This window comes from Camelus bactrianus, chromosome 13 (assembly GCF_048773025.1).
Source record: "Camelus bactrianus isolate YW-2024 breed Bactrian camel chromosome 13, ASM4877302v1, whole genome shotgun sequence".
Taxonomy (NCBI): domain Eukaryota; kingdom Metazoa; phylum Chordata; class Mammalia; order Artiodactyla; family Camelidae; genus Camelus; species Camelus bactrianus.
This window is the reverse complement of record NC_133551.1, coordinates 31231278-31245891: the sequence shown is the minus strand read 5'-3', so window position 1 is coordinate 31245891 and position 14614 is coordinate 31231278. Positions and strand designations below refer to the sequence as shown.

General features: G+C 44.3%; 2 protein-coding genes and 1 long non-coding RNA gene across 3 annotated transcripts in view; all 3 read right to left on the bottom strand.

The window, feature by feature from the left end:
- The window catches only part of JAK1 (Janus kinase 1), a 210434-nt gene extending 200893 nt beyond the window's left edge, over window positions 1-9541 (bottom strand). The window contains exon 1 of the mRNA XM_074376335.1: window positions 9404-9541. The gene's annotated coding sequence lies outside the window, so the exon portion shown is untranslated. The remainder of the gene's footprint in view (window positions 1-9403) is intronic.
- LOC141579707 (uncharacterized) lies at window positions 1055-10971 on the bottom strand. Its single transcript, XM_074377814.1, has 6 exons — window positions 10818-10971; window positions 9972-10461; window positions 9471-9580; window positions 5665-5748; window positions 2631-2775; window positions 1055-1903 (listed from the first exon to the last, which is right to left on the bottom strand). The coding sequence occupies exons 1-5, from the start codon at window positions 10969-10971 to the stop codon at window positions 2747-2749; spliced, it is 867 nt and encodes a 288-aa protein (XP_074233915.1). The 3' UTR covers window positions 1055-1903; window positions 2631-2746.
- A 270-nt stretch (window positions 10972-11241) lies between these two features.
- On the bottom strand, window positions 11242-14614 carry LOC123615293 (uncharacterized). Its single transcript, XR_006722888.2, has 3 exons — window positions 13795-14614; window positions 12643-12738; window positions 11242-11739 (listed from the first exon to the last, which is right to left on the bottom strand). It is a non-coding gene; the product is annotated as an uncharacterized LOC123615293 (long non-coding RNA).

The window sequence follows — 14614 nt, the reverse complement described above, 5'->3', positions numbered from 1 at the left end:
CCAGCCCTCCCAATAACTAATCAAAACCACAGTCGAGCCTGCAGTTCAGAGAAGCCCTGAGTGGATGAGGACACGTGAAGGCCCTGGGCTGTAATGGGATCAATGCTACAACGAAAGCAACTCAGGGCCAAGCAGGTGTGGCTCAAGGGGTTCCTCCAGGAAAGGGCCCCCTCCGGGTGGAGAAGGGGGCAGAGAGGTCAGAGAACTGTGCAAACCAGCGGAGGAGCACGATGACCTGCAACGTCTGATGATGGCAAAGAGAGGGGCAGACCGAACCTCTCTGGACAGGAGGTAACGCTTCGCTTCCCTCTTGGCTCCCAGTTCCCTTTCTTCTTCTGTATTCTGTCCCCGTGACAAACCTGACAATAAAACTGGCTGAAGACATTAACTGGGCTGCGCTGATTAGTGGGTAATGTCTCTGTACATTAAAGGGTCACACACATTGTTCTCCTTCCCAGGCTCTCCCTGCCCTGTGTAGGCAGGTCCCGACCTCAACAGGCCCTGTTCTCTCCTTGCCCACTGCTTTGGGTTCCTACACTAGTCGGCTACCCACAGGGTGGGAAGGTTCCCAGGTACACATGTGAGCCTGGGGAGAAGTCAAGAGGTCTCTGTTTAAGGCACAGAGCCTAAACTACATGAAATGATCCAAGCCTTGCAACGGACTATGATCTAACACATAATAAGGTCGTGTACCCTGCGTCTTGTCTGTTGCTGGTCCACGTGTACAGCTTCCTTGGGAGTCTTCAGGGAGGAAGGCTGTGGGAAACCCTGGGTACTCTAATAATCCCACCTCTAAGCCCAAACGCACCTTGCACAGTACAGGCTGCAGACGCTCACTCTGCTAATTTTCCTAGTCTTTTACGCACACCTGATGGTGGGTTGGTATTTATAGCTTCATATCCCTGAAATTGATTTGTTCTAGATGTCATCACAAAATAGTCCTAAATTTTTTTTTTAAATGGAGGTACTGGGAACTGAACCCAGGATCTCATACATGCTAAGCAGGCACTCTACCAGAGCTATACCCACCCCCTTAATTATTTGACAACAGGAAAATTATTTACACACATTTTACTTTCATGTAAAGGTGACAGCAGCAATAACATGGGCATTCATCAAATATTTTTTGAGTTAGACTAGTTTCTAAATATTTTTTGTTACTGAAAGAAACATGCCATGTCCCCTTCCATTCCTTAAACACAAAGATGTAATTCTGTTCGTGCAATTACATGAATACTGTTCAACACGTAGGGCTTTTTTCTCCCTGCTTAAGCTGAATTTCATTTTGAACATCTAAATTCACAAGCATCAAGCTATTTTAATCGGGTTGCTTTTTACATTTCTAAGTGGCCCAACTTTCTCGGAATACCACTCCAGAAATACTAATCCACACTTAGCACTTATCTAGCATCAGTCACCTGAAAATTCCGAAGATCTTAATGATACGTCCGCTCAGCCCAACAGGGCCAACATCTACCCAACTCCTCTTCACCCTCCTATCACAGAACAAGGCAAAGACAGGTGGAACAACGTCCCCTGCGCTCGGGGAGAGGCAGAACACAGACACAGGGCAAGAGGGCTCCTGGGTCCCCGCCACCGCTTCTCCCGCCTGGGCCTCGCGTCCTCCTTCCCGGCACGGCGGGGCTCCTCCGTGGAAGGCAAGATGGCTGCCATCCTTCAGTTATCACAGTACTGTACCTTTAGAATGGACAGCATCAGCACTGTGATAACTGAGCCAGGGCAGCCTGTCAGTCACCATGTCGGCCGGCAGCATCCTTCCCGGGCGGCTGCGTGACTCCCTCTGAAGGCGCCCCACGAAGTGAAGGACTAAAAGGTCCCCTTCTGGTTCGGGATGTGGGGAAGCAGAAGTAAAAGTAGGGTCACAGCCCAGCAAGTGGTGAGGCTGAAACAGTAAAAGACCCAGTTGAATTATATTAAGATGCAAGATGAACACACGATGTATACATGTTAATGATAAGCAACCAATATATCAACTACGCCTCCCAGCTCTATTTCACAGTGTCATCTCTCCCCTGCGTGGATTCGCTGATTCCCTCTCCCTGACCTCAGCCATTCATGCAACAAGTATTTATCAATGTTCCAAGACCTCTTCTGGATGTTCAGGAAATGAAGATAAGACATGGTCCCTGCTCTCAAAGTGCTCATAATAAAACAGGGCAGTAATACTTCATGTCTACTTAACATTCAGTAATCTTCTATGTGCTTTCTCCTTTGGTTTTCACAAGAACCCTAGGGGGTTGTCAATAAATTACTCATTAATTCATCACAAAAGGATTCCAGAATTAGGCATGAGCCCATTTTACAGAAAGAAAATAAAAACCTAAGAGAGGATAGGTGATTTACCTGGTCATACCACTAAGTTACACTGAACCTGGGTTCAAATCCATGTCTAACAATTGAGCCTAGGGCTTTTTTCTCTCCCCTGACCTAGCCATTCAACCCCATCAACTGGATATTCAGTTTATACAATTTATGCAAACAAAAAGATTCCTGAAAACATCTACTTTTTGCTTAAAATTTTTAGTTTTCTCAGTATCTCAGATCATGAAGCAAAAATGTGTGGGGGTTTTACAATTTAAGAATACACCTGAGCAAAAAAAATGACTTACTGTTCTTGCTCTGAGTGCCAAGAATGTACTCAAATTGATGACACTGATGATTATGTATTTATAGCACACCTGTGGGGTGTTTTTCATTATAGTTGATGTCAGTCCTACAGTTACGGTCAAGGATGGTTAACAACCTTTGGAATGCCTATTAAAAAATCAACAAATACACATCACTTACTTTGAAATTATCTGTACCTTTGAGATGTAACCTGAAATCATTTCAGGGATGATTCTTACTTTTTATAAAAAGTACAAAAAAAATTCTGAAACTAGAATTCGGGCTTCAAAATATCAACTTATTAAAGCCATGATTCATTCATTTTTTTTTCCATGTCAGTCATAAGTTCTCAAGTCATTTCAATATGCGTGGAACTTGACAGATATTTGAAAAATAATTATGTTTTCAATTAGGTATTTGCTCAAAGATTCATTATATGCAAATGAGATATTAGCACTGTACTTCAGGTAAGTCAGATAGATGAATTAATTCTTTAAATCAGCAGAGGTCAGAAAATAGGAAAGTACAGTGAGCCTAGCTCAACTGTTAACTTTAAGCACTGTGAAACAGATCTTATCCTCAGAAAAGATCCTATGAAATAATCCACCTACACACAAATTAAAACATTCTCTAAAGTGCAAAAACATCTAAAATTTAAAGAGGTCACTGCCTAGGTCTTAGCCAACTGATGTAATAACAGAGTTGAAACACGAGAGGGCAATGAAGATTTAAAAAAAAAAAAACTGGATCCCTTAACCCAAGCTTCCTGGAAATAGTTGCACATTTTCATCCAAATTATAAACATCTGTTACATGAAGAAAGATATGGCGATTATTTGAGAATAAAATTTTAGATAGCTGATCCATCGAAAAGGATAAAAAGATTACCATCTAACATTTGTCAGCCACAAGTTCTGTCACCTTTGGAAAAGATGAATACTTACTCTGAGATACCAGAGGGTAGGTACATAAAGGAACAAATAATTCTGATATACTTAGTAATCAGACTGTTCTCCACTAAGACTGAGTACTAGGGCAACTGAATGTCTAAACGTGAAGTCCACACATACAAACATAACGTATTGCAAAGTTGAAATTCACTCCATTAGCCATGACCAAAAGTCAGACAACTAAAGACTTTTGGTCCAAAAGTAAAGAGTATTTCCTTTATTTCTTTCTTTTTCTCTCCATTTTTCTACCTAAATTGAGGGGGTGACAGGAGCCAAGAGGCCAAGTAAAAAAAAAAAAAAGCAGACTGCCATTATTCTGTGAATAAAGGAATATTTTCTCAAAATAATTCTAAAGCAGTTTCAAGGAAGAAAAATATGGGTTTTCAGAATTGTATTTTATAAATACTAATAAACACTTTAAAATATAAGTTTTATTTCTTCTTGGAAATTACTCCCTATAAATGTACATTAAAAAAAATTAAATCAGAAACATCTATTTTTTAACAGGTTTTTCTTACAAAACTGGAATTATTTTAATTTTAAAACAAGTGACTGCAGGTGTTCATACTACAGTATGAAAGGATACTACTGCATTAGTAAGAGAGAGAAAAGTGATATAAAATGCTTTCCTCCAGAGAATAAACCAATTGTAAACTTAGTTCTTCTATAAGAAAAATGATACAACTGAGAACAATTTCTTCGTGACGCATGCACTACATACTACTATCTAGAAAATCAAGTACTTCTAGCAAACTAGGATACAAAAAACGTGCTTTTTGATCTTGTGGCGTACAAATGCACGCAGCAAAAACAAGTCATGTCTCTCTTACCTACAGACTTCAAGTGAAAATGCGACGATCTTAAGCCTTTAAGTATCTGATTATATATTAAATAATTGGAGGAACCATGAAATGAGCTGCTGGCATGCAAAATATCTGATAATACTTTAAAAGTAAAATAGTTTAAATAGGTTGTTTAATTAATTTTTCCTTTAAAAATAATTTATTTTTGGATCACAAAATATAGGGAAGACACAAGGGCAATGCCTGTGATTCCAGGTTGTTTAATTTAAATCCACTGGTCTTTCACTAAAGAGCAATTTTTTTCTTCCCCAACTTGAAAACCACAATGCAACTCAATGACATTATAAAAAGTGCAAATTTGACCCAACTGTCTTGTTACTAAAAACGTACTGTCAACAGAAGATGCCAAATGTCAACTACTACTTTTGTCAGAAGTACAGAGAACGTATACCTGCATTTTACTGCAAAGCTTTGCTGTTAACAGCGTTTAAAAACTAACTTGTGCCAAGATCAGTAGGAAACCTGGACTAAGGGGGTTACACATTTTTTTTCTCTCTAGGAGAAATAAATTGGCTAGAACAACAAGGAAAAGCCAAGACGACGGCCTTGTGCCAAGTCAGCCCCAATTCTCACAGAAAAGCATTAACTGGGAGTAATTACAGAGGGGGTGACACTGTTTTACCCATTCCACGCACTGGCCTCTGAACAGTCGTGCTGCAGAACCTCAGCAGGTCCATGTAAAAGCAAAAACCTGATACAGAAGGTATGGACACAAGAATGCAGAGAGAGAGAGAGGAACAAACTTTCTCATCCAACGCTGATGGGGATTTTAGTTCAAAACGGCTCCAAGAGACTAAAAATTTACAAATAAATGCACTATCCATTTAGTATTTAGTAGAATATAATATTCGACACTATGGGCCTTTCCCCTTTTACACATGTACTCAGCTACACACTTAAGTCCAACTGTCTACTCCACAGTTGTTTTACTTTAGATTTTGCTCTAGAGTTAATTTTACCCCCCTAGATTTTGGATTTCATAGTCTGCCCACAAGTAAGTTTTATTCTGTTACTGCACCCTTTCAGAATAACCAGTCAAAAATACACCAGCTGACTTCTAAACGATCCACCCCTAGCTAACCATCTCTAAAAACCCCGGCCACCTCCAATGAATCTATGATTTCCTCATTACTGCCAGCATTGCCGTTTAAAAATGCCGGCTCTTAGTTCTCAAATCCCCTCAATGGACTGCTGAAGGGGGCAATACCAAAGACTTGCACTGACCTCCACTTTTAGAGCTTTGAGCTGTTCCAGAAACACAATCCCACTCCTCTTTTCTGCAGAGTCCAACATTCTCAGCTTCTATTCCTACATCAGGAAAAGGAACACAATTCTATTGTAACACAGTGGTACTGTACTCATTTAAGTGCTGTCTCTTAAACTGTGATTTAATTTGGCACTGTTTACATCTTGTATCCTCAGATCAACAGTATTGTTCCCAAAGTCTGACTCTTTTATGTCCCTTCACAACATGAATCACAGTCACTTCCACAAAGTGCAATCTCAACAAATATGCGACAGAATTCATTTCACAGGTATTCTCTAAACAGGTTATCAACAAAAGTTTATGTTTAATTCCTCCACCTACATGTCTACAGGTAAGGCATTCGACAGTTTCTCATCTATAAAATGAGGGGATAGTACTAAATGCCCAAGTCCCTTTCAGCACCATGACTGAGGCTCCTTAGACAAAACCAAACCCCAAAGACAATACCATCTCCATTCAGGTCAGCAGTGTACCTTTTTTTGGGAGGAAAGGGGTCAGCAACTTGGTGGGCTGACCACCAGTGGAGCTATGATGTAGGGGGCAGAAACTGGATGCAGAGAAAGAGAAGATAAACAAAGGCGAGTGGTATGACTAGATGTCACCAGATGTCTTGATTGTTACTGCGCCACATACTGTTCTCGGATATATTTTGGTATGCCCAGGAACCTTTCACAAAAGCAGCTCTAGCCAGATATGTGGGGCCCTAAGTCTTCCCACGACACCCCTTCCAGTGCCCTGGCCATTGTTATTGACCTTCCCAAGCAGGGCACGCCTCCTGCGAAGAAATCTGCAGGGCAGTCACTCTTCGGTCGCCTGTTTTGTAACAGCACATCTTGGGTCCCCTAATCTCTACATGGAAAATCGGAGCAGAAAGTAAATGGTTGACAAACATGAAATAACTGTTTCATGCAGTCACCTCTTTCGAAATTAATTCAGGAAGGAAAAGGAGCAATGTTATAGGCTAGTGCTGTCCCAGAGAAGTAAAAAGTAAGCCACGTATGTAATTTTTGATACTCCAGTAGCCACATTTAAAAAAAAACTAAACAGGTGAAACTAACATTAACAATAGTTCATTTAATGCAATATACCCCAAATACTATCACTTGAACATGTAATTAACATAAGAAGTTAATAAGATACCTTACTTTCTTCTTTTGTACTGAGTCTTTGAAATCCAGAGTGTATTATATACTTACAACACATCTCAATTTGGACACTAAATTTTCATCAGAAATAATCTGTATTTAGATTTCATAAAATTTATAGCTTAAAAAGTAGATGCATATGCCCAAGCTGTTTTCAAACATAATGAAGTTTTCCAATAACCTGAGTCGAACATCAACTTTCTAAATTAAGTAAAAATTTACAACCTGTTCATCATCACCCTAGCCAGATTTCAGGTGCTTCACAGCTACACGTGGCTAATGGCTACAGTATTAACGCAGGTACAGAGAGCCCTGTCTCTATCATCTGGATTCTTTTAAATTGGAACTCTTCACCCAGCAAGTCATTCTACAGCACCCACTAGGCACTCAAATTATGCCAAGTATTTTCTCCCTACATCTGATCCTTCAGTTGTTAGTACTTAAGTGATGATCACTTACTAAGCAGCTCTTCCTAAAGGCTGAACAATCTTTCGGCTCAGAGAATTCAGGGTGAAAAAAAAGGGAGACACCATGATTCAAAGATTCAGAGTTATTCTCTGATGTAAAGGTAAGGAAATCCTGATATCATTACTTCTTTGTCCAGGATATTAATCACCCGGCAAAAGTTAGTCATTGTTTACAGTAAGCCTCTCAATTTCAAACTCACAGCAGCTGTCACTGCATCCTCAGAGTCCTCGCCTTCAGGTCCTCCCTCCTAGCTCCCCCCAAGAGCCTTCTCTATCTCTAGCAAATTCTCCAGAACACACTCTAGGAACACGCCTTTAATTCATCCTGAAAAGTGCTTGTTATTGACATACCAAAACATATGAATAATTCAATAAATGAATCTCAAACCATCCTATTAATCATTCATTGGTCTAGGTACCCAACTCACCTTATCTTGAGAAAAGCTTTTCTGAATATACATGGAAAGTATCCCCCTACCCACCCCCAAAGGAACTGATTTCAAACACTACAGCTTTCTCTCCCCATGTCAAAGTTCACGGTTCCTCCTATGGCTGATTTAACAGTTGATCTTCTAAAAGGAGCTGAATTCCTAAGGTAGTTCTATTTTGAGCCTTCTTCCTGTTCTGAAGCTAAAGTTGGAAGGGCTTAGGTGGTGATGTCATAGAAGGGAGACTGTTGGCTTTCCCAGAAGGGTCTTCTCCAGCAACTATGGTGATGCTCATATGGGGGACACCAGGGGGAATGTGCACTTCACATCACTCCCCTCCCACAGTTTTAAGTCCCAGCTATTCATTAGCCAGCAGGAAAATAAGTTCAAATAAGCATGCAAACATATTTACATATTTTACTTCTTAAGTATCTCAAAAATGAAAAGACAAGGAAAATTCCTCACACTAGGGAAAAGGGGTGACAACCTTTCTCCACTCTCCTATCTGCACCTCCCCAAAGATCCATCACAGGAATAGGGGCAAAGAGGTAGCAGCAGCTGACAAGAATAATAAAGGATTATAAATCCAGGAGAACTGAAGACGGAAATGCTGCTGGGGATACTGAGGGCAGAAAGAACACCCCTGGGTCCCTTCTCTTCCACTGTTTTCTTCTTCGTTTTGGAATGGTTAGATTTAGGGCAGGGTGTGCCTTCTGCTTGGGAGGCGCGTCTGGCTGTGGAGAACCAAGAGGGGCCAGGGTGGGGCCCAGGAAAAGAGAGCCAGAGACTGGCTGCTTAGGCCAGATTCTGGGCTAAGCTCTTGGAAGGGGTCTGCGGGGAGAGAGAAGATTCCTTTGGAAGATCCAGTGGGGAATAAAGAACGCGTACTAAGCCGAAGCGGGTTACCTTTCTCTCAATCTAAAACCAGCAGTCAGTTGCTGGTTGGTGGGGTGCAGGTTCAGAAGCAAGAGAAAAATCCCAACACATCTGTGGACCACAACTTGATGGGGTGGGGGTATGGATGTGCCCAGTGCAATTAGCAGGTGAAAACGGCACTTTCTGGCCAATTCTGGGATGGGAGGGTTAGCTAAGAGTTCTGAGGAACAGAAGATTCCCCGGCTTCTCAGCTCACCTCTCCTCCAAAGCGAGCAATAAGCACAGGTGTGGTTCTTCTCCAAGAAGGTGGCAGCTGGCCTGCGGGTAGCTCAGAGAGGGAAAAGATTCCCCAGCCCGTGCGGGCAGGGAGAAGCCCTGGGGCCAGCTACCGCCGGGAGCCGGCGGTCTCCGCCAAGTCCCCTCCCCCTTCTTGAAAACCGACCGGGACCGGCATAAATTACAGCCACGCACCCCCTTCCCCAATAGTGTTTCTAATAAAAGAAATAGCCTCTCATGCCTACATTAAAAAAAGACTGCAAGCTCTGGCTGATGGAAATAAACAGGTGAGCCCCGAGAGGAAGCGGGAAAAGACTGGAGCTGGGAGAATGAACGTGCAGAGAAATTGAGGCTTCCCTGCCCTCCCCGCACACCCCTCCCCGCACACCCCTCCCCGCACACCCCTCCCCTCTCGCCCCGGAGAATCTGCGTGGCAGGTTGTAAGCTCAAAATGCCACTCTTACAGGCCCCCTCTTCCCGCCCCGCGCCCCTTCTCCCTCCTACCCCAGGGTCCGGCTTCACGGCCTCGTGGTAGCGCCCGGTCCCCGCGCCGCGCGGGGCTCACCCTCACCCCGGACCACCGCCGCCGCCGCGGGGACTCCGGTCTTCCTCTCTCCGCCCTCCCTCCTCCTCCTCCGCCGCCGCCGCCGCCGCCTCCTCGCAGACTCCTCCCGCCGGATCCTTCATGTAAACAACATCCAGGCTCTATTTACAGTCGCCGCCGGACGGCGAAGGACCCACGCCAGTGCCCTGGAAGGAGGCGGGGGTGGGGGAAAAGCGAGTGCGCAACATTTACACACACCCGCCCCGCCCCTCCGCGCCGCTGCCCTGCCAGGGGGCCGAAGCGGGGCGCCGGGGGGCTCTCCGCGCCCTCGACCAGCCTGCGCCGCTCCTGACACCCCAACGAGGGCCAGAGGAAAACCGCGGAAATGCCCATGGGCGAGGTCGCCCCCACCCCGAAAGAAGAAAACACACCCCAACCACTACAAACCCAGCCCAGCAACACCCTCCAAGTCCGTGCGGGAGTGCGGAGCCCCGGCCCGCCCAGCCGCCCCGCCGCCCCGGCGCCTACCCTGAGGTGGCGAACTGCGTGCCGTCCCCCTCAGCGGCTGCAGGCCGGTGCCCAGCGCCGGGCAGCGGCGCGCCCTCGGCCCCAGCCGCCGCCCGGCCCGCCCTCGGCCCGCCCCCCGCACGGCCGCCGAGCCGGCCGAGCCCCGCGGCGGCGGCGGCGGCGGCGTGTGCGTGTGCGCGCGTCGCGGCCAGCCTCGCTGGAACGGCTCTCCTTGCCCCCCGGCTTCCCGTGCCCCCGGGCGGCGGGCTCCGGCGCAAGACCCGGCCAGCAGCGGCCCGGCCAGCGCTCCACGGCGCCGCACGAGTGCGCACACGGACGTAGACACTCGGCGCACCAAGCCCCGCGCGGCCGCACGCCTCCCGCCGGCGCCTGACTCGGCGCGCGCCCCGCCGCCCCCGCGCCCGGCACGCCGCCCCCACACCCACCTGCGCCCCCGGGGGGTCCCGGGCCCCCCTTCCTTTGTTCTTCCCGCTATTTGCATGAGGATTATCTAATGACGCAGCAAGGATACAACGTGCTCGCTACAACGTGACCGTCGCCATTTTTCTGTTTTTATTCTATCTCTGCCATGTGATAGATTGGGGGGGGTGGGGGTTGGAAAAGGGAGAGACAGGATTAAAAAAAAAAAAAAAACTTCCGGGTCTCATGACCGCGAAGGGAGAAAAACAAAAGAGAGACCAGACACAACTCCCGGGAAAGGATGTGTGCGTGTGTGTCTGTCTGTGTGTGCGCGCGCACGCCCTTCCCTCCTCCGCTCTGAGAAGGGAGGCTCCCAGAGCAATCAGTGAGCATCTTCCCACTTTGGAAGCCGTGTGACCCCGGTGGGTGCAGATCGAGCCCTCTAGCCGTGGCGGTCGCGGGTCCCTGTCCACAGCCGCCACCGACTCTCTGCGAATCTGTCAGCTTCGTGCTTTTTTTGTGGCTCCACTTGCCGGTCCACCCCAGAGCTCACGCTCTTGCTCCTGGGCGGTGTACCGTTAGGGGTGCAGATAAGTCTCATTAATACCATGAAGGAGGGAATGATAAAGTTTAAAGGCTATCGTATTTCACAAGTTTTAAAATAGTTTGCTTGGATGCTGTTGTGCGTGACAACCGCGTGGCAATACTATGTAGAATCTAATATTGGTTGGAATCCTTCCTTTCTTTCTCTATCCCCTTTTCTCTCTCTTTCCAACGTGGGATACACCCTTGTGTGGTGTTCCCTGGGGTTTGTAATGTAGGGAGGGATCATTCATCGCGGATTGACTTATTTAGGAGGAAATTTTTAGTATGTGGTTGTTCGAGGTCAGGGGAGCATTGTTTAAGAAGACAGTCGCACGGAGCAAGGTGGATTCGTGTTACTTTCATCTCATTCACATTCAGAGGCGTGATAGATGAACATTTCATTCTCTCCCAAGGCTCGCGTTCACAGTTGCTGAGAAAAAAAGTATTTGGGAACTCCGCCACACTTTTCAGTGAGGTATAGGATTTTGTGCTTTTGTTTCCTGCTGTATTTCCTTTGGGCACTTTCACTTTTGTTTCTTTTGAGTTTCCTTTCTGATTTCTTGTCCTATTTCATAATTCAGAGCAGAAATGGACTTTATAGAATTGAGTGGGGTTCCTCACTTTACAGGCGAAGAAACTGAGGTACTGAGTTGCTCCAGGTCGCACATTTAATTCGAGTTGAGCCCCGCTCACCTGATACATCTGTTAGAGGGATGGCGGTGGAGAGCTGGGGAGGTGGAGTTAACGACGTATAGCAGCAATTCTACTTTGTGAAATTCATTTCCTAGAAATTAAAGATGGTGTCCAGTGTGAACTGATTGCTTCTTCAAAACGCCCTTTTTTGTGATTTGACTCCAGTGTATCTGTTAATTTAGGTTCTCCTTTACCTTTTCCTGGGAGAGTTTGCCACTTCATTGAGTAACCCTACATGATTGTTATGAATTGCTTTTATTAAAATCAGAGGTGACCACTCCGCCTCTGTGCATCCACTGTGTCCTTTTTGTATTTATGTACTGGTGCCTTTCACAGTTAAGTGTACGGGACAATTGATGTACCTCCCTGAACTAGAGGGTAAGCTTTGAAGGCCAGGGCCATGCGGTTCACGTTACATCTCCCATGTTTACCACCCCGCCGGGCAATGAATGAACCAGTGAAGGTCTGAAGAGGATTTTTTTCCATAATTCCAACCTGACCATCTCTAGAAAATTCCTCCCTTCTTTTCTGTGAAAACAGAGCACTGGAGATGGTTTTTGATTCTTACACCTTTGAAGACCATTTTTGGCAGGCTTCTAATTTATAGGGCCAAGCAAAACATAATTTGCTTTCTCAACTTTTTTTTAAACCAACTGCTGTCTCCCTTTTTTTTTTTTTTTACCATATTTGGTTCCTCTTCTTCAAATTCCATCTAATTCAAATAATTAGTTATGCCAACACTTGCCCTTTGACTTTTGCTTTCATGGACTCCAAAAGGTTGGTGAAGCTTAAACTGATTTTATCCTGCTTAGCCTGGAATTGAATTATCAGGCAGTATGCTTTATGAGACTGATTCCTTCTGGAACTGAGTGACCTAGTGAGGAGGCTGGCAGAGCAGAAGAGGGCTGCTGGAAAGATGTCAGCATCTGGACAAAAGTGTACATTTGCAACTTTAAAAGGCTAGGAAATAGCTGAGGTCTGCAGTTATACTTACAGATGGGAAGAGGGTCTGGATTGTAGCAGATAAGTTCATAGGCATCCAGACCAGTGAGGTTCCAGTTGTATATCTGAGCACGAACTGCACCTTTTCCTTTGGTTGGGGCAGAGAAGTTGGTATTACTGATTGTAACATCTAAAGTCCATGTCTCATCCCAGATAATAACAGTGTGACAATAATTTCATGGGCAACAATATCAACCTCCAGAAAGGTAGCAATGAAGCCTAATTTTGTGTAAAGTCATGTGGTCCCTTAAAACCCAAAGCTAAACAGAGAAAAAAAGGGACAGCTCAAAAGTATAGGAAACACCTCCATGTCTCTTGCCTTCCACATATGTGTGCTCACATCACTATAGAGATCAAACTTTAGTCCTCTGGGTTACTACAGAGCTGCTGATTAAAGAGAGCTCTTAGAGGCACTCCAATAATCTTCTTTCATCTCTCCAATACACACTTGAAAAATGACAATTCTTGGTATGTGAGATGGACTTTGGAATCAGGTCCTAATCTCAGCTCTGCCAGTCTGTTAGCTGTGTCTTCCTGGGTCAGTTACTCATCAGTTCTGATTCCCAGTTTCTTTACACATAAAATGAGGATTCAACACCTAGCTCAAAGAGGAGTTTTTAGGATTAAAATTTAATCAAAATTTAATAAAATATATATAAAGACCTAGGATGGTACTTGGAACATAGTTTTTTAATAACAAGTAGCTGTAATAATCTCTAACTGTATTCTTATTTACCCCCATGCACTTTTAGAATTTTTCTATCCCTTTTGGCTTCCTGTTCTTGACCCTTCAATATATCTGCTATTGGGAAAAGTTCTTTGACTATTGAGATAAATACGAAGTCCTACCCTTAAGTTCACACTTCAGCCTTGGAAAAGATACATATACCAGTAACTACATGGCAAATAGTTCTCTATAGGTGTGTAGTTCAACTACACGGCATATAGTTCATACTGATACTGGTGGACTGAAGACAAGTGATTGATTTATGATGATCTACCTGAGAAATATTTCATTAAGATCTAGATTTATTAATACCCAGGCAATGACAAAACTTGTGGAAGCAGTTAGGAAAGTGCCCCCCCACCAAAGAAAAAACAAAAAAAAAACCTCAGAAATTTTCACATAAATGAGGAAGATTACCTTTAAAACTCCATTTAATCATCATCATTCTACAGCCTTTGAAAACAGTCTTCTGGTCCTGTAAAAGGGGCAGGCTTCTTTTGCATTCATGTGAAAAATACACTAGGTTGTACCTTTGAAGTCATGTTGGACAAATGTAGTTAATAGGAAGCACTTCTGGTTGTTAATTAATTAGATCACTTTAATCAAGAACTATTTTCTGAGAAATTTATTTCCAGCCCTGGGTCAGATGTTAAGGAAACCAAGATGATGAAGATAGACTTTGCCCTTACGGAACTCATTCAACAAGCATTTGTTGATTACCTACTAGGGGTGCGATGGTGAACAAGACATTGAGCTTACTAGTGGGAGGCTGATACAGACACATACCTTTCCAGCTTCCTCAAGAAGAATGTGACAGACACAGGGTTTGGGCAATATATATATTCCCTGCCCCTACCCCCCGGGAAAATTTTTTGTTCCTTGAAACAAAGAGTAGATCTTGAAAGAATAATTTTGTCTCTATAGCGCAAGGGAATCTGGGAATCTCACTAGCATCAGGCAGAATTGTGAAGTAAGCAAAATTATATTCAGTTCTTGAGTCTATTTATACAGCTTTCTAATCTCACGGTTCCTGTCTTTGTGAACTGTTCTTCAAAGGGTTGCTACAAGGATGATTCTAAAATGTAAACCCGGTTAATTTTAAAATGTAGAATATATAAACAAGATTATACTGTATAGCACAGGGAAATATATACAAGATCTTGTGGTAGCTCACAGCGAAAAAAATGGGACAATGAATATATGTATGTTCATGTATAACTGAAAAATTGCTCTGCAC

What these genes read in the sequence shown, in the direction of transcription:
- LOC141579707 (XM_074377814.1), bottom strand. Translation starts at nt 10,971, where the DNA reads ATGAGACTTATCTGCACCCCTAACGGTACACCGCCCAGGAGCAAGAGC. An exon ending in AGGGACCCGCGACCGCCACG is followed by an intron (nt 10,462 to 10,817) that starts GCTAGAGGGCTC and finishes CTGCGTCATTAG; the next exon opens with ATAATCCTCATGCAAATAGC. An exon ending in ACGCAGTTCGCCACCTCAGG is followed by an intron (nt 9,581 to 9,971) that starts GTAGGCGCCGGG and finishes GTTTACATGAAG; the next exon opens with GATCCGGCGGGAGGAGTCTG.